Consider the following 25,248-nt stretch of genomic DNA (forward strand, 5'->3'; position numbering starts at 1 on the left):
CGTTAAACATTGAGATCACTGTCCCACAGAAAAAGAAATGACGCACCTGATTGGTAAGATGGAGTATCATGCGGTAATTTGTATTGTGTATTTGAAAGGGCGGTTCGATTTTTTTAAAGATTATAATTAAATCTCACGACTATGGTTAAAAAACAACGCGTTAAGACTGACATCGAAATAACATATCAATACGGCTGCACATTCTTTTAGAACCGGGCTGATTATACCGACAATGCCGCAGAGCTAAAGTGTGCTGGTCACGCACCTCATGGCCTCCCTGAAGCACGCCCTGAGGTAGCGGCACTCCTCCAGCTTGCTGGCCGTCAGCGGCTGACTCTGCGACTCTGGCAGCTGGCCGTACACCTCCTCAAACAGCCGCTGCTGGGCCTCCGGGTTCTTGGACAGGTAGTACAGGCAGGCTACGGCCGCGTTGGAAGTCTGGAAGGTTTCATCCACTTGTCAGTCTGACATGTCTGGGACTAAATGCTAAAAAGTGAGGAGCAGGTGTGTACCTGTACACACCCTGCAAGTCCCTGTCCATTACAACAGTATACAGGGTGTCTCAGGACGAATGGTCAGTATTCAGAGATATGACTGGAACGTTCGTTTAAAGCAAAATCTTCATATGGGCATATGCCCTGTTCCTAAGTATTTTCTGAGATAGAACTCATTTAACATAGATTTGTCTTTGGGCTAATTGCACACACACATTCCATCTCAACTGTACGTATCTTAATCACTGGATTGGGCGTGGTGATAAAACTAAACTAGCCACAAAAATCGCTAGACCAGGTGCCATTAGATTTTTATTCATGGGGTTGAATGAAGTCTGAAGTGTACGAACGAAATGCCAATCTTGGTTGGAGAACATGTAAAGACACTAAGACAAGGAAAACAGCGTGGTCTCACAGGAATTCACAAGCGCTTTGAAGCTGACAGTGGTATATTCCGATATTTATTGTAAACTGTACAACAGCTGCAACGGATATAAAGGTACTAACCTCTGAGACACTGGGTAGTGACACCGGCTATTGGTGAGCAGCATGAATATCTTGAAGGAATGGAAGAAGACGGAGAACCAGGAAAGGAGAATTAGAGTATGGAATCTGAAGGGAAAGGAAGTCAATGAATAATAGCAGGAAACTGTAAGGCAAAGGTTACCAAATGATGAATGAGGAACAGGAGAAGAGGAATAGGGGCAGTTTAAAAATGTTGTGATAGAAGCTGCAGTACCTGTTTTCGGAAGGACAACTGTCATGAAACGGTAAAAGGGGACACCACGATGGAATGAAAAGATCAAGGAGGTAGTGGGAAGGATGAACAAGGCCTTAAGACAACAGTTACGAGAAATTCCCGAATTAGAGAGGGAGGAATATAAGAAAAAGAATACAGAGGCAAATAAGACATTATACAGGGTGTTACAAAAAGGTACGGCCAAACTTTCAGGAGACAATCCTCACACACAAATAAAGAAAAGATATTATGTGGACATGTGTCCGGAAACGCTTAATTTCCATGTTAGAGCTCATTTTAGTTTCGTCAGTACGTACTGTACTTCTAGATTCACCGTCAGTTGGCCCAATTGAAGGAGGGTAATGTTGACTTCGGTGCTTGTGTTGATATGCGACTCATTGCTCTACAGTACTAGCATCAAGCACATCAGTACGTAGCATCAACAGGTTAGTGTTCATCACGAACGTGGTTTTGCAGTCAGTGCAATGTTAACAAATGCGGAGTTGGCAGATGCCCATTTGATGTATGGATTAGCACGGGGAGATAGCTGTGGCGCGGTACGTTTGTATCGAGACAGATTTCCAGAACGAAGGTGTCCCGACAGGAAGACGTTCGAAGCAATTGATCGGCGTCTTAGGGAGCACGGAACATTCCAGCCCATGACTCGCAACTGGGGAAGACCTAGAACGACGAGGACACCTGCAGTGGACGAGGCAATTCTTCGTGCAGTTGACGATAACCCTAATGTCAACGTCAGAGAAGTTGCTGCTGTACAAGGTAGCGTTGACCACGTCACTGTATGGAGAGTGGTACGGGAGAACTAGTTGTTTCCGTACCATGTACAGCGTGTGCAGGCACTATCAACAGCTGATTGGCCTCCACGGGCACACTTCTGCGAATGGTTCATCCAACAATGTGTCAATCCTCATTTCAGTGCAAATGTTCTCTTTACGGATGAGGCTTCATTTCAACGTGATCAAATTGTAAATTTTCACAATCAACATGTGTGGGCTGACGAGAATCCGCACGCAATTGTGCAATCACGTCATCAACACGGATTTTCTGTGAACGTTTGGGCAGGCATTGTTGGTGATGTCTTGATTGGTACCTATGTTCTTCCACCTACGCTCAATGGAGCACGTTATCATGATTTCATACGGGATACTCTACCTGTGCTGCTAGAACATGTGCCTTTACAAGTACGACACAACATGTGGTTCGTGCACGATGGAACTCCTGCACATTTCAGTCGAAGTGTTCGTACGCTTCGCAACAACAGATTCGGTGACCAATGGATTGGTAGAGGCGGACCAATTCCATGGCCTCCACGCTCTTCTGACCTCAAAGCTCTTGACTTTCATTTATGGGGGCATTTAAAAGCTCATGTCTCCTCAACCCTGGTACCAAATGTAGAGACTCTTGGTGCTCGTATTGTGGACGGCTGTGATACAATACGCCATTCTCCAGGGCTGCATCAGCGCATCAGGGATTCCATGTGACGGAGGATTTATGCACGTATCCTCGCTAACAGAGGACATTTTGAACATCCTGTAACAAAGTGTTTGAAGTCACGCTGGTACGTTCTGTTTCTGTGTGTTTCCATTCCATGATTAATGTGATTTGAAGAGAAGTAATAAAATGAGCTCTAACATGGAAAGTAAGCGTTTCCGGACACATGTCTACATAACATATTTTCTTTCTTTGTGTGTGAGGAATGCTTACTGAAAGTTTGGCCGTAGCTTTTAGTAACACCCTGTATATGAAGACAGTAACTGTTCTCGAAAGAACAGATACCATTGATGACCGTGCAGCTTCTCTATAATAAATGGTAATTAATTGAAACCCTCAGCTGCCGACACGTGATGTTGATATAACTCGATGGGGACAGCTGAAAATGTGTGCCCCGACCGGGACTCGAACCCGGGATCTCCTGCTTATATGGCAGATGCTGTACTCATCTGAGCCACCGAGGACACAGATGAATAGCGCGACTGCAGAGACTTATCCCTTGCACGCTTCCCGTGAGATCCACATTCCCAACTGTCCACAATCTACATACGTAATGTACGATGTTGTTGTTGTGGTCTTCAGTCCCGAGACTGGTTTGATGCAGCTCTCCATGCTACTCTATCCTGTCCAAGCTTCTTCATCTCCCAGCACCCACTGCAACCTACATCCTTCTGAATCTGCTTAGTGTATTCATCTCTTGGTCTCCCTCTACGATTGCTACCCTCCACGCTGCCCTCCAATACTAAATTGGTCATCCCTTGATGCCTCAGAACATGTCCTACCAACCGATCCCTTCTTCTGGTCAAGTTGTGCCACAAACTTCTCTTCTTCGCAATCCTGTTCAGTCCTTCCTCATTAGTTACGTGATCTACCCATCTAATCTTCAGCATTCTTGTGTAGCACCACATTTCGAAAGCTTCTATTCTCTTCTTGTCCAAACTATTTATCGTCCATGTTTCACTTCCATACATGGCTACACTCCATACAAATACTTTCAGAAATGACTTCTTGACACTTAAATCTGTACTCGATGTTAACAAATTTCTCTTCTTCAGAAACGATTCCTTGCCATTGCCAGTCTACATTTTATATCCTCTCTACTTCGACCATCATCAGTTATTTTGCTCCCCAAATAGCAAAACTCCTTTACTACTTTAAGTGTCTCATTTCCTAATCTAATTCCCTCAGCATCACCCGACTTAATTCGACTACATTCCATTATCCTCGTTTTACTTTTGTTGATGTTCATCTTATATCCTCCTTTCAAGACACTGTCCATTCCATTCAACTGCTCTTCCAAGTCCTTTGCTGCCTCTGACAGAATTACAATGTCATCGGCGAACCTCAAAGTTTTTATTTCTTCTCTATGGATTTTAATACCTACTCCGAATTTTTCTTTTGTTTCCTTTACTGCTTGCTCAATATACAGATTGAACAACATCGGGGAGAGGCTACAACCCTGTCTTACTCCCTTCTCAACCACTGCTTCCCTTTCATGTCCCTCGACTCTTATAACTGCCATCTGGTTTCTGTACAAATTGTAAATAGCCTTTCGCTCCCTGTATTTTACCCCTGCCACCTCTAGAATTTCAAAAAGAGAGTATTTCAGTCAAGATTGTCAAAAGCTTTCTCTAAGTCTACAAATGCTAGAAATGTAGGTTTGCCTTTCCTTAATCTTTCTTCTAATATAAGTCGTAAGGTCAGTATTGCCTCACGTGTTCCAGTGTTTCTACGGAATCGAAACTGATCTTCCCCGAGGTTGGCTTTACTAGTTTTTCCATTCGTCTGTAAAGAATTCGTGTTAGTATTTTGCAGCTGTGACTTATTAAACTGACAGTTCGGTAATTTTCACATCTGTCATCACGAGCTTTCTTTGGGATTGGAATTATTATATTCTTCTTGAAGTCTGAGGGTATTTCGCCTGTTTCATACATCTTGCTCACCAGATGGTAGAGTTTTGTCAGGACTGGCTCTCCCAGGGCCGTCAGTAGTTCCAATGGAATGTTGTCAACTCCGGGGGCCTTGTTTCGACTCAGGTCTTTCAGTGCTCTGTCAAACTCTTCACGCAGTATCGTATCTCCCATTTCATCTTCATCTACATCCTCTTCCATTTCCATAATATTGTCCTCAAGTACATCGCCCTCGTATAGACCCTCTATGTACTCCTTCCACCTTTCTGCTTTCCCTTCTTTGCTTAGAACTGGGTTTCCATCTGAGCTCTTGATATTCATACAAGTCGTTCTCTTATCTCCAAAGGTCTCTTTAATTTTCCAGTAGGCAGTATCTATCTTACCCCTAGTGAGATAAGCCTCTACATCCTTACATTTGTCCTCTAGCCATCCCTCGTAGCCATTTTGCACTTCCTGTCGATCTCATTTTTGAGACGCTTGTATTCCTTTTTGCCTGCTTCATTTACTGCATTTTTATATTTTTTCCTTTAATCAATTAAATTCAATATTTCTTCTGTTACCCAAGGATCTCTACCAGCCCTCGTCTTTTTACCTACTTGATCCTCTGCTGCCTTCACTACTTCATCCCTCAAAGCTACCCATTCTTCTTCCACTGTATTTCTTTGCCCCATTCCTGTCAATTGTTCCCTTATACTCTCCCTGAAACTCTGCACAACCTCTGGTTCTTTCAGTTTATCCAGGTCCCATCTCCTTAAATTCCCAGCTTTTTGCAGTTTCTTCAGTTTTAATCCACAGGTCATAACTAATAGATTGTGGTCAGAGTCCACATCTGCCCCTGGAAATGTCTTACAATTTAAAACCTGGTTCCTAAATCTCTGTCTTACCATTATATAGTCTATCTGATACCTTTTAGTATCTCCAGGGTTCTTCCATGTATACAACCTTCTTTCATGATTCTTAAACCGAGTGTTAGCTATGATTATGTTGTGCTCTGTGCAAAATTCTACCAGGCGGCTTCCTCTTTCATTTCTTAGCCCCAATCCATATTCACCTACTACGTTTCCTTCTCTCCCTTTTCGAATTCCAGTCACCCATGACTATTAAATTTTCGTCTCCCTTTACTATCTGAATAATTTCTTTTATTTCATCATACATTTCTTCAATTTCTTCGTCATCTGCAGAGCTAGTTGGCATATAAACTTGTACTACTGTAGTAGGTGTGGGCTTCGTATCTATCTTGGCCACAATAATGCGTTCACTATGCTGTTTGTAGTAGCTTACCCGCATACCTATTTTCCTATTCATTATTGAAGCTACTCCTGCTTTACCCCTATTTGATTTTGTGTTTATAACCCTGTGGTCACCTGACCAGAAGTCTTGTTCCTCCTGCCAACGAACTTCACTAATTCCCACTATATCTAATTTTAACCTATCCATTTCCCTTTTTAAATTTTCTAATCTATCTGCCCGATTAAAGGATCTGACATTCCACGCTCCGATCCGTAGAACGCCAGTTTTCTTTCTCCTGATAACGACATCCTCTTGAGTAGTCCCCGCCCGGAGATCCGAATGGGGGACTATTTTACCTCCGGAATATTTTACCCAAGAGGACGCCATCATCATTTAATCATACAGTAAAGCTGCATGCCCTCGGGAAAAATTACGGCTGTAGTTTCCCCTTGCTTTCAGCCGTTCGCAGTACCAGCACAGCAAGGCCGTTTTGGTTATTGTTACAAGGCCAGATCAGTCAATCATCCAGACTGTTGCCCTTGCAACAACTGAAATGGCTGCTGCCCCTCTCCAGGAACTACACGTTTGTCTGGCCTCTCAACAGATACCCCTCCGTTGTGGTTGCACCTACGGTACGGCTATCTGTATCGGTGAGGCATGCAAGCCTCCCCACCAACAGTAATGTCCATGGTCATATTTGCCCATCCATTCATTACTCGCGCACACTTAGGAGACGATTCCCGTAAGAGTTCGGGCAACCTGTGCGCATTCGTACAGACGAAGGTCAATGTCTGGGTAGGCTTTAACTGTATAGATGAAGAGAGTGACTGTTCTCGAAATAACAGATATCATTGATGACCATGATGCCATGTAAGCAGGAGATCCCGGGTTCGAGTCCTGGTCGGGGCACACATTTTTCGGTTGTCCCCATCGAGATGCAGCTGAGGGTTTCAATTAATTATCATTTATTCTAGAGAAGCTGCATGGTCATCTATGATATCTGTTCTTTCGAGAACAGTTACTGTCTTCATTGGAGATGAACAACTGAAGAAGGTGGAAAGGGCCAGGTACTTGGGAGGTGTGATAGAGGAAAATGGAAGAAGTGAGAAAGACATCAGTGAATGTGGCGAACAGGCAGAAGCGTTCCTGAGAAGAATTATGTACCTGGTTTGGAACAAAGACGTCCCATAAAAATGCAAATAAGTGATATATAGGAGTTACTACATCCCAGAACTGACCTATGCATCTGAAACATGGGTAATGACGAAAAGAGATATAAGCAGATCACAGGCATGTGAAATGAAGTTCCTCAGAAGTAGGTTAGGAGGAACAAGGAGAGATAGGATGAGGAATGAAATGGTAAAGGAAATATTGAAAGATGAAACCTTCCAAAGCAGAATAGAAACATGAAGTCTAAGTTGGTATGCGTACATAAAGAGAGTGGAAAACAATAGGATTCCCAAGAAAATGCAAGAAATATAGATGCGAAGGAAACGGCTACGAGGTACAGCAAGGGACAGATGGCCGAAAGGCGTGGAGGATAGTGTTGAAAAAATAGGCGAGGACTGGACCAGAGGGAAAACAGGACGAGGTGCGAGGCTCATGTTCGAAACAGACCAAGCCAGGGGCTGCAAAGTGTTATTGTTGTTGAAACTTCCTGGCAGATTAAAACTGTTTGCCGGACCGAGACTCAAACTGGGGACCTTTACCTTTCGCAGGCAAGTGCTGTACCAACTGAGCTACCCAAGCACGACTCAGGACCCGTTCTCACTATTTCAGTTCCGCTAGTACCTCGTCTCCGACCTTGCAGACTTCACAACTCATTCTTGTTGCTGCTGCTACTGCTGCTGCTGATGATGATGACATCGGCTGTAATGTTACGTGTACGAGGTGAATGCGCTAAAAATACTTACTTTTCAACTGATAGTTTTTAAAACGCATGCAGCAATGTTTATTTCCTGCTGCACATGTATAAATCTGACAATATACTGAATAATACTGAAAATAAATAAAAATCTACATTAAATGTGTTCTAGCTCAGAAACCATTCCGAATACGGCAGATCCGTTTCTGTCATATCCCTGAATATTGACAATTTCTCCTGGGACATCCTATATTTATTTACTTCTTTTCATTTATTCATTTATTTCATTAGTCATCATTAGAGACGCAAGGCATTGTACTGCATCCAACCACACATTCTTAGTGATTCAACATTACAATATGCAGACTACAGGATGACATTAGCGGAGAGTGGCGAAAACTGCATAACGAAGAGCTTCACGAACTCTATTCAAACCCTGACATAATCAGTATTATTAAATCACGTAGGCTGCGATGGGCGGGTCACGTAGCTCGAATGGATGAGGCCAGGGCAGCGCGCAGGGTACTGGTAGGGCACTTAGAGGGAAAACGTCCTGTGGGGAGACCGAGGCGTAGATGGGAGGACAATGTGAAGGCTGATTTAAGGAGCCTAGGTATTGAAGGTGAATGGAAGGAAATAGCCCAAGACAGGGACAGGTGGCGAAAATATGTTGCTGTGGTAATGGACTCTCGAGTCGGTATGACCAGTGAGTAAGTAAGAGAGTAAGTAAGACTACAGGAGCAGTACAGTATAATAATAATAATGATGTGATAATAGATACACTAATGAATATCTGGAATTTAAGAAGTGTCACTCTCGTTAGCAGAAGTGTATGACGAGAGTACATAAGGATATGGAGAAGAGGCTGGTTGATCAGAGGAAGAGTGAGAAATGATAGAATGCATTTAGCAGATAAGATAGAAAGAAACAAACAGAATTACATAAAGACGACCAAACAATATGACAGAGAGATACTGGTTCGTCGGTCAGCGGAAGGAACGCAATTTCGATATGGCTAGAGGGAGCTGCACTGGTGATAACAGATAAAGCTTTAATCTCACCTAGAATGCAACGTGATTTCGGATAAATCAGTGTGTAGTTTATTCCAGAGTCGTATGGCTCAAAAAAAGAAGGTAATGAGGAAAGATTTAATGATACTCACAGCTACAGGCAAAATGCCCGATATATCCGATCTGGGATTACAGATAGGTATCTGATGTATGAGGAAGGGTACAGAGGGCACATGTGGCTTCAAAACGGTTGAAGAAAACGGATCCACCCTAACGGAGGAAGGACTGGCGCGATGGAAGAAAACCACAGATTGTTACTTACAGCACGTCTTCTGTAACCGTTCGCGGGTAGCTACTATGGTCGTCAGGAGTTTTCACTGTTTGTGTGCTTTTGAATTACATCACAGAAGGTGATTTCCTGCATGCTGTAGCATTTTGTTGTCCCCAGTTGCCGGTATGTTTTATTGTTTTTATAGCGTAACTGCATACCATCAATGAGCACTTGAGGAACTGTTCCGAGAAAGTATCCGCCGATCAACTGTCGGTGAGATATGACGTTGGTTTGTGACTCGTCTCGGTTGTGTGTCCATCGTGATACTGAAGAAACGTCACATGAGAACAGAATTTTTTTGTGAATTGGATGTCGTCAGTGTATAAGTCATACTCATTAGAGTGAAGCACAGATGAAATATCTCTTGTGCCAACATCCAAACAGACTTCACAAACCGTGACGGAGGGAGGCAAGCTAGTTGCCACTGAAATCCTGTTGCCAGGGCCGGAATAATAGTGAGGCGTCATGGTGCAACACAACAGTCAGTCGCAGTTGGCGAACTGTATTACCTCATGCAGTGGCCTCACGCTGGACTGCCTCGATCCCTACGTGATCAAAGGCAGGGCTCAGTCACAATAAAGTGGGCAAATCTGCTATAAACACTCGCTGCTCAGATATAGCAGTATCTCTTTTTCAACAGAGGCCGAGACGTGCTCCATGTCAGTCCATGGTTCCTTGTAGAGCACCAGCCTTCTCTACACCAAACTGTTTCACCAGCTAGCTGCTAGACCGGATGACTCCAGGCTGCGAACTTCATACGGTCCCTGGGCATCTCCAAGGTGTCTTGGGTTCGAAGCCTGCGTTCCAACACGCCTTAGCACCTGACGCACTGCCAGAGCTGTGGCTCGCTGGCGCACACGCAGCCTGACGCAAGTCCCGCGTCCGCATGGCCACTGTGGCTGCTACTTCTCTGACCAGGCGCCGTCGCATCGGAAATGGCCGCCTTATACTTTGCCTAGGCATACGCTGCTGGTGAGAGTCAGAGCACGTCTTCGAGTCGCTGCCTTCAACCGCTAGACGAGGAGATTTTTAAATAAAGAATGTATTTTCATAGTGAGCAACGAATAAAAGAAGAAATTGGCGAAAAGGAAACAGCCAATTCATTTAAAGAGACGGTTGCACTTTAGAACATGATTGTAAAATTTTTCAAGAAACGATATTTATTATCACAGTAAGCAATGAATATAGCGTTAAATGATAAATAATCTATAATCTGAAGTAGATGGTTTCACTTTGGAGCAACTGGGACATTTAGTTTACAACTCTCAATCATTCCGTACTTGAAAGAAAATTCGCATTTTTCCTAGACAGAATCCCACATCTCGAAACTTCGTTGAACTCATAAAGCGTAAAACAAATTATACTCCTAAATAACAAGCGAAAATGATTCTAAAATTTAATGAATTTTGTATCACAGCTACATACTACCACACTGGTTTCATTTCTATAATACCCATAAAAGCAGTAGTACAAACTCAAATTTACGTTAAAATAATATAAATACACTTGCTTTCACTGTCAGTGATCTCCTAAATACGGCAAAAAATGCATGTCACAGACTTCTACAATCACACAGCACAGTTTCCGCGCCGATTGTTGCTTTCCTTTGAACACTGTGACTGCTACAATGAACTACATTCGCAGAAGTACCTCAGTGTGCCATTAGAAGTCTCTGTCTTGCAGCAGCATTGGTGTTTTCATGCAGAAGGCACTGATACTTTAAAAAAAAAAGAATTAAAGTGGTGGCTTCAGGCAAAAACCACTGGGTCTCAAAGGGTTACGAAATGGCCATCCTGACAATTAATCGGGGTTCCCATCGCCACCCCACTACATATCATTGATATACAGCGAAAATAGCAGTAGACCATGGACTGAAACATGGCGGACTCCAAGGTGTCCTTTCATTGACGTATGGGAAAAGTTAAACTGTAGGACTTACTCAGCGGTAGAACTATGTTGGCGCAGGCAGGAAGTTCTATTTGAAAACATCATTTAACACTTACCCCGTTGAAAAAAACAACGTTACTATTTGTAACGTAACAACGCAATATTCGTCTTTTCTTCATATTTTTGCAATTGTAGTGAAAAGAATAAGAACTAAGAAAGAGTGGATAACAGGAAATATGTTCGATGGAATGGATGAACGCAGAAACTGGAAAAATGACAATTCGGGAGAAGGGATAAGACAGGACAGAAAAGAATGAACTAAGAACGTCAACTGACCAGAGTAGAAGGGCAGGATGAAGAAAGAATGTAGAGAAATAGAAGAACCAGTAAAGAATGGACAAATGGAAGAAATGTAAAAGACAGTAAAGTCCTAAATACGAGGAGAAGTAAGGAAAACAAGCAAACAAACAGTGTTGAACAAACGTGGGAAGTAGACATTACGCACAGAAGAGTAGAAGGAAGTTTGAATGTATTACGCGGAAGTGTTATATGGTTCTCAGACTGATAACACCAGAAAGATGAAAGGGAACCAAATGGTGAAGATCAAGGACCCAGGCTATGGGAACTGGAGAAAGCAATTCATGACCTCCGGCAAAAGAAATCGTTGGTCTGTGACAGAATGGCATAACGCCCCTAGAGTAGTTCATGAGTGCTTCATTCATTCAGGACCGATCTTCCTCGACTGGCGTGCTCACCCGAGTTAGCATCTTGTAACTTTTTTGTAAAGGTGTCAAAAATAAATTTTCCACAACAATCGTCGAAGAACCCTTGCACACTTGTAGGCGAATATTGCCAGACAATAACATGCATACTCATCGCTTTGGTCGAAAGAATCGACCCAAACTTCGGAATTCAGGTAATTTACTGTAGTGAAAATACGGGCAGTAATTAATTTTAAAACCGAATGAAACGCAGAATAGGGATTCAACGGTAAGTGCATTTTTTTTATTTCATAGACCTTTCAAACCAACAAGTGTCCTTGCTGTTCCAAGTATAATTTAATATCGTTGCCTCTTCACTGACTTCAGCCACATCTACTCCTTCGTTTCCTTCAGTGAGTCTAGTTTAGTGCGTAGGCAAGATGCTTCAGACCTGTCACACAGACATTTTCCCTCGGATCTTTTTAATGTAAAATCTGTTTTAGGCAAACTGATGATGGCGAATACAGTAGAGTCGTGAATCTTCCGTAGCGTGGAAGCTTCTGGAAAATGGAGAAAACGCAGTCACCTTCATGATTACAAACGGAAACTTGGCAAAAAAGTGGTGCCGTTGACATGAGTGCTCAAACGAAACGTTTTGCTGAACGTAACGAATTATCTTATCTTGTACTCTTTCGGTGAAAGAAACTAATCTTGGTGTAGTTGACGATCTGAATAATACTTAGACAGAAAAAGGAAGTTTCTACGATAAGGGATATGTTTTTGAATGTTGTAGTGAGAGAAAAACTTTGAACTTTAACTCAACTTAGTTCTAACACCTACAATAAATTAGAGAATTTAGAAAATATCGAATTTCTCTGTTTCAACTTACGGTAACGGGCGTTCAAAATGCTTGCTGCCTTTTACCATGGACAATTGTACCCGCCTTTATGCACTTTGAGTATGCCGAATCGGCTCTGAACCTGGGAGCGTCCCGCTTTACGAATTCCAGTTTCCAAATCATGTCGCGTTGTAAGACGCTAATGATGCACAATATCTTTGATGTGCCGCTTTAAGAAACAGTCATGGGTAAAGGCATCCTTAGCCCAATCCGTCCTCCAGGTAGTGATTCTTTGACATAGCCCTTAGAAGAACTGTGGTGTCACCGCCAGATATCACACTTGCTAGGTGGTAGCCTTTAAATCGGCCGCGGTTCGGTAGTATACGTCGGACCCGCGTGTCGCCACTATCAGTGATTGCAGACCGAGCGCCGCCACACGGAAGGTCTAGAGAGACTTCCTAGCACTCGCCCCAGTTGTACAGCCGACTTTGCTAGCGATGGTTCACTGTGTACATACGCTCTCATTTGCCGAGACGATAGTTTAGCATAGCCTTCAGCTACGTCAATTGCTACGACCTAGCAAGGCGCCATTATCAGTTACAATTGATATTATGAATCATGTACCGTCAAGACCGACGTTCATCATTAATGGATTAAAGTTAAGTATTCCACCAGCTACGTCCGTTTTTCTAAATTCTAATTTCCTTGTCCTGTTCCAGACCTCACGCCAGCCTGCGTAAGCTAAAATGCGTGCCTTTCGGCCTCCTTTAGTTACACGGTGTTGGCTCTCCTGCCAACCACAACAAGAACTTCTTGCAGTCGTTGGGAATCATAGGTGGAAAAATCACAGGCAACGAAAGTTTAGTTCGTGCCCGGAGGCGTGCTCAGAAGTCTAACGGCCGCGGTTACTCCCCGTGAAGGCAGGAAGTCCGGTTTCAAGTACCGGTGTGACATATACGCCGCCTGCAAAAAAACAAAAAAAAAAACAAAAACAAAAAAGGGTTAGCACCCAGAAGACGATGTCGGATGTCTGTGTACATACAGTTACACATAACAGGAGGGTCCATAAATGATTAGAGCTGCAATTTTCTCTGACAAAATGGCTAACAGTAGCTTTGTTCGTGTTCAGTGTTGTTACCCGACCTTCCAGGACATATAATGGGAGTGAACAGCGTCAGATGTTGAGCGATCATTGTCAAAGACACGGAGATCCGTGTATTCGTATGAGACAGCGCTATCGGCATCTTCCAGATTTTGGAAAAAATGGTTCAAATGGCTCTAAGCACTATGGGACTTAACATCTGAGGTCATCAGTCCCCTATACTTAGAACTACTTAAACCTAACTAACCTAAGGACATCACACACATCCATGCCCGATGCAGGATTCGAACCTGCGACCCTACCACCCGCGCTTTTCCGGACTGAAGCACCTATAACCGCTCGGCCACAGCGGCCGGCCCAGATTTTGAAAGGGGCCTCAATGTAAGTTTCTATCTGGCCGGCTGGTCGAGTCGTGCTACATCTAGATTTTAGTGGCATTCGTACGTGACAATGGCCAGATGTTCGTCAGCATGGGAAAGTGAGGACAGGCGAACTTGTGATCAAAGTTCTGGTCTACCACGTTTGACCGCCGGAAGAGAGCATCACCATACAGTGCACCAAGCACATCCTCACCCCTTCGCATCTGCGACTGCCATCAGAAGAAAAGTAATGGACTCACTGCAACAATCTGTGTTACCCCGCACCAGTGGCCAGACACTAGCAGCAGCACGACTCGAGTATAACCGTCGCCTACATTGCTTGCCGTTAACTCCACAATTGGCTGCGTTTGAAATGGTGTCCAGACCGAGAAGCATGGGATGCTGATGAAAGGCGTCGCATTGCATTCAGTGATGAATCGCGGTTCTGCACTAACCTGGGTGACCATCTCCGACGAGTATCAAGGTGGCCTGGGGAGAGGTACAACGGTGCTATTCCTAGCATCATGCTGCAGGAAATCAGGTCACGACTGTTAGTGATTGAGGGAATTGTAATAACACAACGGTATATCACTGACGTGTTGCATCCTCATGTGTTACGTGCCATGTGACAGTGTTGTGATGCCATTTTTCAACAGCCAGTGCTCGTCAACGCAGAGCAGAGCAAGTGTTCCTATGAACTGTCTGTCTGTTCCAATAGAACAGGTGTGGGACCATCTGGGACATCAAATCTGTCACACGGCCATTATCCAGATATCAAGGAGGAGTTACAAGTGTGGACCACTTTCCTCAGGAGGGTCTTTGTGATACCGTCTCCAAACCGAATCGATGCATACATTCAAGACAGACGGGGTGCAGCATCATACTAATAAGTGGGCTCATACTGCTACGATCCTTGCAAATTTAGTACGGTTCTGCCATCACTGAAATAACGTCACATACCCACTCAACACGTAAAGTTACATTTCGTGACCTCCTCCCATTTTAAGTATTTAATTTTCGTTGTCAGGCAGTGTATTTTCATTAGTCACATTGTCTTAAAAGTTAGGCACATCCACCCTCACACACTCAGATGTCCACTCTCTCTCTCTCTCTATCTCTCTCTCTCTCTCTCTCTCTCTCTCTCTCTCTCTGTTTCAAAAACACACACACACACACATACATGAACGCACGCTCGCGCGCGCGTGCGATAACACATGTAGATGCGGGCACTCTTGCACGCATGGGACGCACCGTGTCGACGCCGGCGAACATCATGTCTAGCGCCATGACGCAGGCGACTACAGGGTCATCATTCTGGAGCAGCAGCCGCTCCAGCACGCTGAGGTCTCCAGTGGAGTTCTCGCCTTTGGCCTTGATGCGTTCCATGGCGGCGTTGATGTATTTCATCGATGTCCTGAAAGGTGTCAGTGACATTTTGTTAGGAAGTGCTACGTGTATGTTTAACATGTGCGTTATAAGGATGCACGCCCCCAGTACATTCAAAAAAATAAGACATACATCCTTTAAAAAAAAGAAAAGAAAGACACCACCGACGGGTTATATAAGCTGGTCAGAAATCGATACATATACAGTGCTAAAGTTCTCCATTGTTTTATATTGTTTTTTGGGGGGGAGGGGGGGGGATGAACCAGAATTTATGATTTCACAAGTATATTTTTCAATCCTTTTTAGGTAAATGAGGGACCGTGAGATGCTTAATTTTACATAATCCCGAAGATGATCATATAGGTATATATGTGACCACTTTTCCAGCGTATGGGAACCCATTATTTCACCAGACACTGCCACTGATGGTGAGTTGAACTTTTTAGTATTTTACCTATCCGACAATTTTCTATCAGGAATTTCTTCTTTTTAGCTTTCGTCCTTTATAGGTATCAGGGGAGCGTTCTACGTTATTTTCTGCTATTTTATTGTTTGCCGCCCGCTGCTTAGTTAAAAATTGCTGACAATGAACACTGTGTCATCCCATTCTCTTTTATCGATCGTAACATGTCTTGATTTTCTGAGTTCGATCACCCCGTATATATTTTTATTTTAGTTACGTTTTCATGCCAAACATAAGATTTTGTCTATTAATTTATACAGACGGCATGTGATGAAGCAGCTAAAATGCTGAGAAGCTGGTCGTGCCTATAAATAAAGGACGTACTGCTGAAGCAGTCTTATCTCGTAAATGATGTATCCAGGCTGTGATAGTCCTGACTACAAGGTCTGCTGCAGTTACACTTATCTTAGATGTTAATAATCCTCATTTGAGCAAAGCTTTTCCTTCCTCCCCTAGCCTCTCTTTTCAAGACACTGTCTATTCCATTCAACTGCTCATCCAAACGCTTTATCGTTCCTGATAAAATTACTGTCATCGGCAAACGTAAAACTGTAGAGGTATATAGGGTGAACGTGGACTCTACTGACAAGATGTCGATGGCTCTTCAGGAACATTTACTGAATACCTTTGTTTAGGCACCCCAGGTATCCGATGGTGAAATACAGAGCAATAGCATTTCATTTGATTTATTATTGCATTTATTTTTGTAGCTACACTGTAAGGCAAAAGAAAAAGAAAACGCCGGTGCACCACGAAGTAATTATCCAGATGGGTCGGAAATCGATACATATGGTGTACATGTACAGAGAGACAAATGAATAAAGTTTCAGAAAAATTGGATGATTTATTCAAGAGAAATAGCTTCAAAAATTGAGCAAATCACTAATGCGTTGGTCCACCACTGACTCTTAGGCAAACAGTTATTCAACTTTACATTGTTTGATGTCCTCCCAAGGGAAATAGTTCCAAATCCTGTCCAATAGGCGTTTTAGATCGTCAGAATGCCAAGCTGGTTTGGAGGTCCTGCACATAATGCTTCAGATGTTCTCAACTTGGAAGAGATTTGGCGTTCTTGCTAGCGAATGCACGAGTTGGCATCCACGAAGACAAGCAGTGGAAATATCACTGTATACTGGTGGGTATTATATTACTGAATGTATGCCCAGGATGGCTCGTCATGAAGGGCAACAAAACGGGGCACAGAATATCCTCGACGTTCTGCTGTGCGGTAAGAGTACCACGGATCGCAACCAAAGGGGTCCTGCTATGAAAAGAAATGGTATCCCAGATCATAACTCCCGGCTGTCGGACCGTTTGGAGGGCGACAGTCGGGACGGTATCCACCACTGCCGTTGGGGCGTCCCCAGACACGTTCTCGCTGGTCATCGGAGCTCAAAGATCTCAGGTGACATACGTGTCTGGTGACGTCCCAGAAAGCCGGTGGATACCAGCCTGATTGTTGCCCACCATAGGCGTGGTAGTGGTCTGGAGTGTGATTTATTTTCATAGCAGTGTCCCTCTGACTGTCCATCGCTGCATTCTTTACAGAACAGAGGTACATCGGCGATATTCTATGCCCCATTTTGTTGCCCTTCATGGCAAGCCATGCTGGGTTTACATTTCAGAAAGATAACGTCCACGCGCACACAACGAGAGTGTCTAATGTTTGTCCTCGTGCTTTCCAGACACGTTCTTGGCCAGTAGTGTCACCGGATCTCTCTCGAATTGAGAATATACGGAATATTATGGACAGGGCCATCAAATCAGCTCGCGATTTTGACAATCTAAGACATCAGTTAAACAGAGTTTGGCATGGTATCCCTCAGGAGGACATCCAACAACTCTGTCAATCAACGGAAGCCGAATAACTGCTTGCTTAAGGGACAGAGATGAATCAACGCGTTATTGAGTGCTCAATTGGTGAAGCTCTTTCTCTTGAATAAATCATCCAGTTTCTTCTTAAATTTTATTCGTTTGCTTGTCTCTACACATCGCATCTACTGATTACCGTTTCACTTTTTTTTAAAGAGTGTATATTGCTCTGAAGATATCTGTGCACCAGCGCAACTGTAGACTGCATATGCTGCACGTCTAGTTTGGAAAAACCATATACTAACGGTACCTGCTGCTGACAACTGAAACGCACAGTTTACTCTTCGCTACCAAGCTTCTTCCGTACAGCTCCGCTTTGTATCGGGTCTATTACTTCGACACTGTTAGTCGTATTTTAACGGTGACAGTAGTATCGGTCGGTTTGCTGATGAAGAGCCGGCCGATGTGCTCTTCTTGTATGGACTCACTGACTGCTGTTGAATACCGACACAATTATGCTATGCCCAGCTGTTCCCAGAGCGACGGCTACTCGTCACAGTACTTCTGCATCTGTACATGGGTGCCAAGGAGAAACCGGATCCTTCAGTTTTATAATGAATGGATTGATGGATGTATGGATGGATTCAAATTTGTTAGGCGCTTAACAGCGTGTTCGTCTGCACTCTTTCTCAAAATCGTAGTACTGGTGTGCGCCTAGTTGCTAAATTGAAAAGGCCACATAACTGGGGCAAAGGCAGTATAAAATGCCACATAAAAACTCCAATATTTCCGTTCATACCTCTGTCGTAGTTAATGATATTAATAAGGCAGTGGATAGTTTTGATATGGCTGGTTGCGGGACTACACTGAGGTGACAAAAGTCATGGGATATTTCCGCAAATCATCTCGGACCTCCTTTGGTTCGCCGTGGTGCAGAAATTGGACGTGGCACGGACTCAACAAGTCGTTGGAAATCACCTGCAGAAATACTGAACCATGCTACCTCTCCGTCCATAATGGCGAAAGTGTTGCCGGTGCAGGATTATGTGCACGACCTCTACATATGCCCCATAAATAATCGACAGGATTCATGTCGGGCGATCTTGGCGGCCAAATCATTCGCTCGAACTGTTCAGAATCTTCTTCCAATCAATCACGAGGAAGTGGGTGTTTGTCTGTTTTCTGAAAATTATTTTAAATGGTTAATTGTGTCATTTCATGCTCCTAACATGCTTTGCTTCCACTTGAATTTCAGTATTCACCTATAAAAACGGAAATGAAATTCAAATAATTTGACAGCACTCTAAAACGCTCCTTCCGAGTCATGTGTTGGCCTCTGACGTCCCTCGCTAGCTCGCTGCTCCTACTGTAATAATGCTAACCACAGTGATGTCTTGTTTTGGAATTTACGTTTCGGAAAATGAGTTACAAATGGGGTGTAGTACCTTACTATAAAACTACATCATTTTTGAGTGTTCCAGAGAATGAGAAGATGCGTTAAAATGTGGTTGCACTGTATCGGCAAGTTGCCACCACGTCGAGGCAAAACTTCACTAACGTAACTAAAAATGTGTTGCAGTGTGAAGTAAACCTTAATTTACTTCCGAATATGCTCTCCCGCTGTTACAACGAAGAATAGCGTCATTCAACAAAAGTGAAAACCGTCGTTTTACCCAATTACACGTTAATTATTCGGTAGCTCAGTTGTTAGAACTGAAGACGGTCGAATTTTACAAGATAATCTCCATAGATCGCAAGTTCGAATCTACCCCGAGAGACATTGTAACCGATTTGTGAAACGACTCGACAGTTTTCTCATATGGAAACCAAATCACTATTACAATATTTCACCATACCAATCAGAAAAAAGAGTATTGTTGTGTTTTCCTTATTGTTTACATGCTCTGTTCACACACATCACGTTCAAAAAGATATTTTCTAGTCAATGTGACCACAAACTTTTTACTTTATTAGAAACAATATTTTTGTATTCCTACTGTTCAGCTAGGATCCTTATTGTTTAAACTTTTGCTGTTTCATCATCTTACATAAAATGAAGTAAGTCTGCTTCAAACGCCAACGTTTGTGTAACCTTCATATTACACAAGCTTTAAATCTCTCTGCATTACTTCATTGTCCTGCACCACGTTGTACTGTGGGTGTATGGTTTGTCTTCACGACTAGCAATGCTTTCCAAAAAAAGTGAATTGTTCATTCTCAAAGTAAATGCATTTGTCTTCTGTTGTCCATTTCTCCTACTAAGACTAATGTGAAACTGTAAATAATATATCCCACAATCGAAACAACTAGTACAATCGGTTCTTGCTAACAGTATTTTCGTACTTCGTGCAAAACTTTAAAAAATGTATTACTATTCCAGGATTCGAACACGTGACTTTTTCCTTTGCCGGTAGATGCGCTATCCGTTTCTGATGAATGTGTTCTATATGAAACCTGCACTACGTTTTTCCAAGAATAACTTTATTGTGCTTTGGATCGTAGCTCATGACAACCTAGTTACAATGTACGGACTCATTTGCTCACAATTCCTTAGTTTTGAGCGAGTTTAATGATGTTGCTCGGAGCACGGAAAAGAATGTAAGCCGTTGCACATATCGCCGCTCTAAATGGGGGCGCATAAACGCATCATCTTCTGCAACGCTTCCACTATCAGCATTCAAAAAATTCCTTTCTATTGGTACTTGAAAGCTTAAATTGCGTTTTCAGTCACTAAATAGATGAACTGTTTGCAGAAAAAGTCAGCGAAAACCTCGTAAATGCGGCTAGCACTCCTATAACGTACGTATAGCTTTGTCTTAATCCTAGACTGAGATGTCACCTGACCAGCAGCCACTAACAGAGGGTTTTCGATCACGTGACCAGATCTTGATAGTTAATGATTTTTAAGCTTTAATTGCATTAAAATAACAGATATTTTGTGAAAATATTGACCGTAAATGCTGTTTAAAAAAATGGTTCAAATGGCTCTGAGCACTGTGAGACTTCTGAGGTCATCACTCCCCTAGAACTTAGAACTATTTAAACCTAACCAACCTAAGGACGTAACAAACATCCATGCCCGAGGCAGGATTCGAACCTGCGACCGTAGCGGTCGTGCGGTTCCAGACTGTAGCGCCTAGAATCGCTCGGCCACCCCGGCCGGCAAATGCTGTTTAATTGTTATAATCAATCAGAATAAGAACAATCCAAACCACATTTTTAACGCAGGTTCTAGCCTATTGTGGCCCAGTGACATGAAAGCCTTGTTTGTCTATATGAAGTCTATGAAAGGCTGCAAATGGTCTGCAAGTAGCCGAACATAACCATTTCCAGTCAATGATCAGTTCTGTCGGATGAGAGGACTTAGTCAATTAAATGTAAGCTCAGCCCACACCCTTATAGAGCCACCAAATGTTTGTCTATTGCTTTATTGACAACTTGGGTCGTTGGCTTCGTGGAGTCTGGGTCACTCTCGAACCCTACCATCAGCTCTCATCAACTGAAACCGGGACTCATCTGACCAGAGCACAGTTTCCCAGTTGTCTAGGCTCTAACCCACGTAGCCACAGGCCCAGGAGAGGCGCTGTAGGCGAATTCGAACTGTTAGCAAAGGTACTCACGTCGGTCGTCAGCTGCCATAGCCCATTAAGCCCATTAACGCCAAATTTCGCCGCACTGCTCTAGTGGATACGTTCGTCGTACGTTCCACATTGATTTCTGCGTTTATTTCGCGCAGTGTTGCTTGTCTGTTAGCACTGGGAGCTCTTCGCAGACGTCATTGCTCTCGTTCGTGAAGTGCGTTGTTCGTGGTGAGACGTAATGTCTGAAATTTAGTATTCTCGACACTCAGACACTGCGGCTTTACGAATGCTGAGCTTCCTACCGTTTTCAAAAACGGAATGTCCCGTACGTCTAGCTCCACCTACCATTCCACATTAAAAGCATGTTGTTTTTTTTTCCGTCGTGCGGCCATAATCACGCCGGAAACCTCTTCACAGCAATCACCTGTGTACAAATGACAGTTCCGCCAACACACTGCGCTTTTATACCCTGTGTACCCGATACTGTCGCCTTCTGTATATATGCATATAGCTACTCCACGAGTTCTGTCACCTCAGTGTAAAACAATGTGCCACCAACCATAAATTCATTACATCCATCGTAAGACGTGCATATTTCTATTGTCTACTATCATATCACAATTAATGAAAGATGTTTATAATTTATTAAAAGGATTAACTAGGAATAATTAATATATGCCATTTTTGAAGTAATTGTGGTAGAAGGGAATGTCTGCACCAAAGTATTGTTGGCGGGAGGGACCGCGCATTGATATAATTTTAAAAAGGGCGGGAGAGACCGCGTACGGGTACATTTTAAGAAAACAGCGGGAAAGACCGCGCACTGATAAATTTTGTATTGGTAGCAGGGATTGTCTGCACCAGAAAGCATTGCTGGCGGGAGAGACCGCAACTTTAGCGTTTGTAGGAAGTCAGTAGTAAGCGAGAAGTGAGGCGAGTCGGTAGCAGGTCTGAAGCGAGAGGTTGAGAGGAGCGGTGTGCCTGCCAGCCACCAGCTATGATTTACAAGAGATTATAAACGGATATACAGAGACATCAGCTAACTATTACCATAAGGTGAACTAATATTATTGAATTATTTTTATGAGAAGTCAAGATTACTGAAGGTATGTTTGCGCAATGCTATTTGTAAGATTATTGTAAAAAGTAAGTCCCATTTGAACGTCTGTAAAAACATTTCATTACCAACAGTAAATATTTGAAGAATCGTTTTCATAATATAATTAATTTTTGCCAGCAATATTACATTACTGATTATAATCCATCCCAAAACCATCAAAGTAAAACTTTGCAAAATTTTATTGCTGTCAAGAAAAAGTTTAACTACGAATTACGTAACTTCAGTCATATTAATTAATGGATAACGTCAGCTTTGCTATTAAAGAATAACATCAGCTTTGGTAATAAATACATCCACTAACTATGACAGCCCACCAGCAGCTAATAGAGTATAGTAAATCAGAGTAATTATATTCATGTCGCAGTTCGATGTAGCAGTCAGATGGCGATCCACAAGCAGTAAAAAAGGTAAGGAAGAGTTTTGAGTTATTGCAGGTAACGACTGAGGGCCACGACGACGACACATTCTATGTTTCGTCGAAATAATCAGGAAATCACTTTTAATAAGCAGCATTTAAATTTGTATGCGAAAATTGAGAAAGAGAATTAATTTCAAAGGGAAGATTTATTATTAAGCAAGAGATAGAAATCCTAAGGGAAGGTTTCATAGGTTACTGTAGAAGGGAAGGTTGCGTAGCAAAAGAGATATAGAGGAGACTGGAAGGTTTCACCATCGTCCAGTAAAATTGCGCAGGAGTCGACAATTTTCTTCCTATTGTATCGTATCGGCTAAAATTGAGGGTAAACCCCTCCTACAAGCATACGAAACACACGTCACTGAAACACGGCGCACCGTGTGCCGTCACGCCGCAAACGCTGGATTCACTTTGATCTTCATGCCGCAAGGTATTTGGTTCCGTCATTGGGCAGTGTCTGATAGGAGGGAGAGTGATGACCACTCCGTCCCTTCTGGAAGTTCGAAAGGAAGTGTACCATGGTCGAATAGCTGGTTAAGACTGACAGTTATTGGCCACTTCCAGCCACTGTCTTTTCCTTTCAGCCAAAATCTCTTTTTCAACTAGTGAACAGTAGCTTTTAAGGCAAACTGTGATATTTTCCAGGTCAGCTGCTTTCGGTGCTCTGTCAGCTTTCTCATTCCCATCGGTTCTTAGGAGATCAGGGACCCAGTAGAAGGCCACGACTGTCTTCTGCCTGCGGGAAGATACTGGCCGTGCGAGATGTGTCACAACTCACGAAGAAATAGTGATATTCGCGATTGTAAGTGCACTAGAAACAATCACTGTTACTGGTCTGAGAATCTTGCATGAATAACAGTTGCACTCTTATCATTGTTGTATATTTAAGGATTTTTCACTGTTGTGATAGTTCCCAGGGTAGCGGATATAAGAGAATAATTCAGTGTATTATACTCAGAAAACATTTTTGGGAAACCTCCGAAATTTTGTCGGTAGAGTTCAGTTTCACTTTACTTCTTTTTTTTTTCATTACCTTCGACGTGGCCCGCCACGAATACTTCATCCAAGGGTAGTGCCTGCAACCTACGTCCTCAGTTATTTGCTCGATGTATTCCAAACTCTGTTTTCCTCTACAGTATTTACTCTCTACATCTCCCTCAAGTATCACGGAAGTTATTCCGTGATGCCTTAAAAGATGTACTAACATTCTGTCTCTCATTCGTGTCAAAGTTTTCCACATATTCCTTTCCTCGCCGATACTCCGGAGAACCTCCCCATTCCTTTCGTTATCAGTCCACCCAATTATCAGAATTCTTCCGTAACACCATATCTTAAAATCATCGATTCTCTTCTTTTCTGGTTTTCCCACAGCCTATGATTCATTGCCACACAATGCTGTGCTCGAAACGTACATTCTCAGAAATTTTTTCCTCAAATTAAGCCTTGACATTACTAGACTTCTTTTGGCCAGGTTTACCTCTTTTGTACCTGTGCTAGTCTGCTTTTTATGCTCTCCTGGCTCCGACCGTCATGGGCTATTTTGCTACCTTGGCTGCAGAATACCTTAACTTCATCTACTTCGTGATCACCAATTCTGATGTTAAGTTTCTCGCTACTCTCATTTTTGCTACTTCTCATTACTTTCGCCGTTCTTCGGTTTACACTCAGTCCATATTCTGTACTCGTTCATTCCATTCAGCAGATACTGTAATTCTTCTTTACTTTCACTGAGGATATCAATGCCATCAGCGAATCTTATCATCGATATCCTTTCGCCTTGAATTTTAATTCCACTGTTGAACTTTTCTTTTATTTCCTTCATTTCTTCTTCGATGTGTAGATTGGGCAGTAGGGACGAAAGACTATACCTCTGTTTTACACGCTTTCTAATTCGAGCACTTCGCTCTTTGTCTTCCACTTTTACCGTTTCCTCTTGTTTCTTGTGCATATTGAATATTACCCATCTTTCCCTATAGCTTACCCCCATTTTTCTAAGAATTTCGAACATCTTGCACCATTAATATTGTCGAGCGCTTTTCCCAGGTCGACAAATCTTATCATGTCCATCCCTCTTCAACTGAAGTGCCCTGTCTCAGTGGCTACAGCCTCAGAGAAATTCAGGCGTATCTTCTCTTTCCATAGTACTTCTCTATCCCATTTCTTTGGGCATTGATTTTTTTGACTAATCTGTTAAACTTCAGCCTCCTTTTCATCACTACTAAACTATGATCTGAGTATATATCTGCTCCCGGATACGTCTTACAATCCAGTATCTCATTTCGGAATCCCTGCCTGACGACGACGTAATCTAACTGAAATCTTCTCGTATCTCCCGGTCTTTTCCAATTAGATATCTTCTTGAGATTCTTGAACAGAGTATTTGCTATTTGTAGCTGACGTTTATGGCAGAACTCGATTAGTCTTTCTCTTCTGTCATTCCTAGTACTAAGCCCACATTATCCTCCTCCTCCTACAACAGCATTCCAATTACCCATGA

At 42.9% G+C, this 25,248-nt stretch overlaps 1 protein-coding gene across 1 annotated transcript in view; it reads right to left on the reverse strand.

The window, feature by feature from the left end:
• LOC124612344 (probable cytochrome P450 301a1, mitochondrial) overlaps positions 1-25,248 on the reverse strand; it is a 175,267-nt gene that overhangs the window by 20,072 nt on the left and 129,947 nt on the right. The window contains exons 8-9 of the mRNA XM_047140498.1: positions 15,226-15,388; positions 266-438 (exon numbers count right to left, since the gene is read on the reverse strand). Of these exons, the coding sequence (XP_046996454.1) occupies positions 266-438; positions 15,226-15,388 (336 nt within the window). The remainder of the gene's footprint in view (positions 1-265; positions 439-15,225; positions 15,389-25,248) is intronic.

This window comes from Schistocerca americana, chromosome 4 (assembly GCF_021461395.2).
Source record: "Schistocerca americana isolate TAMUIC-IGC-003095 chromosome 4, iqSchAmer2.1, whole genome shotgun sequence".
NCBI classification, from domain to species: domain Eukaryota; kingdom Metazoa; phylum Arthropoda; class Insecta; order Orthoptera; family Acrididae; genus Schistocerca; species Schistocerca americana.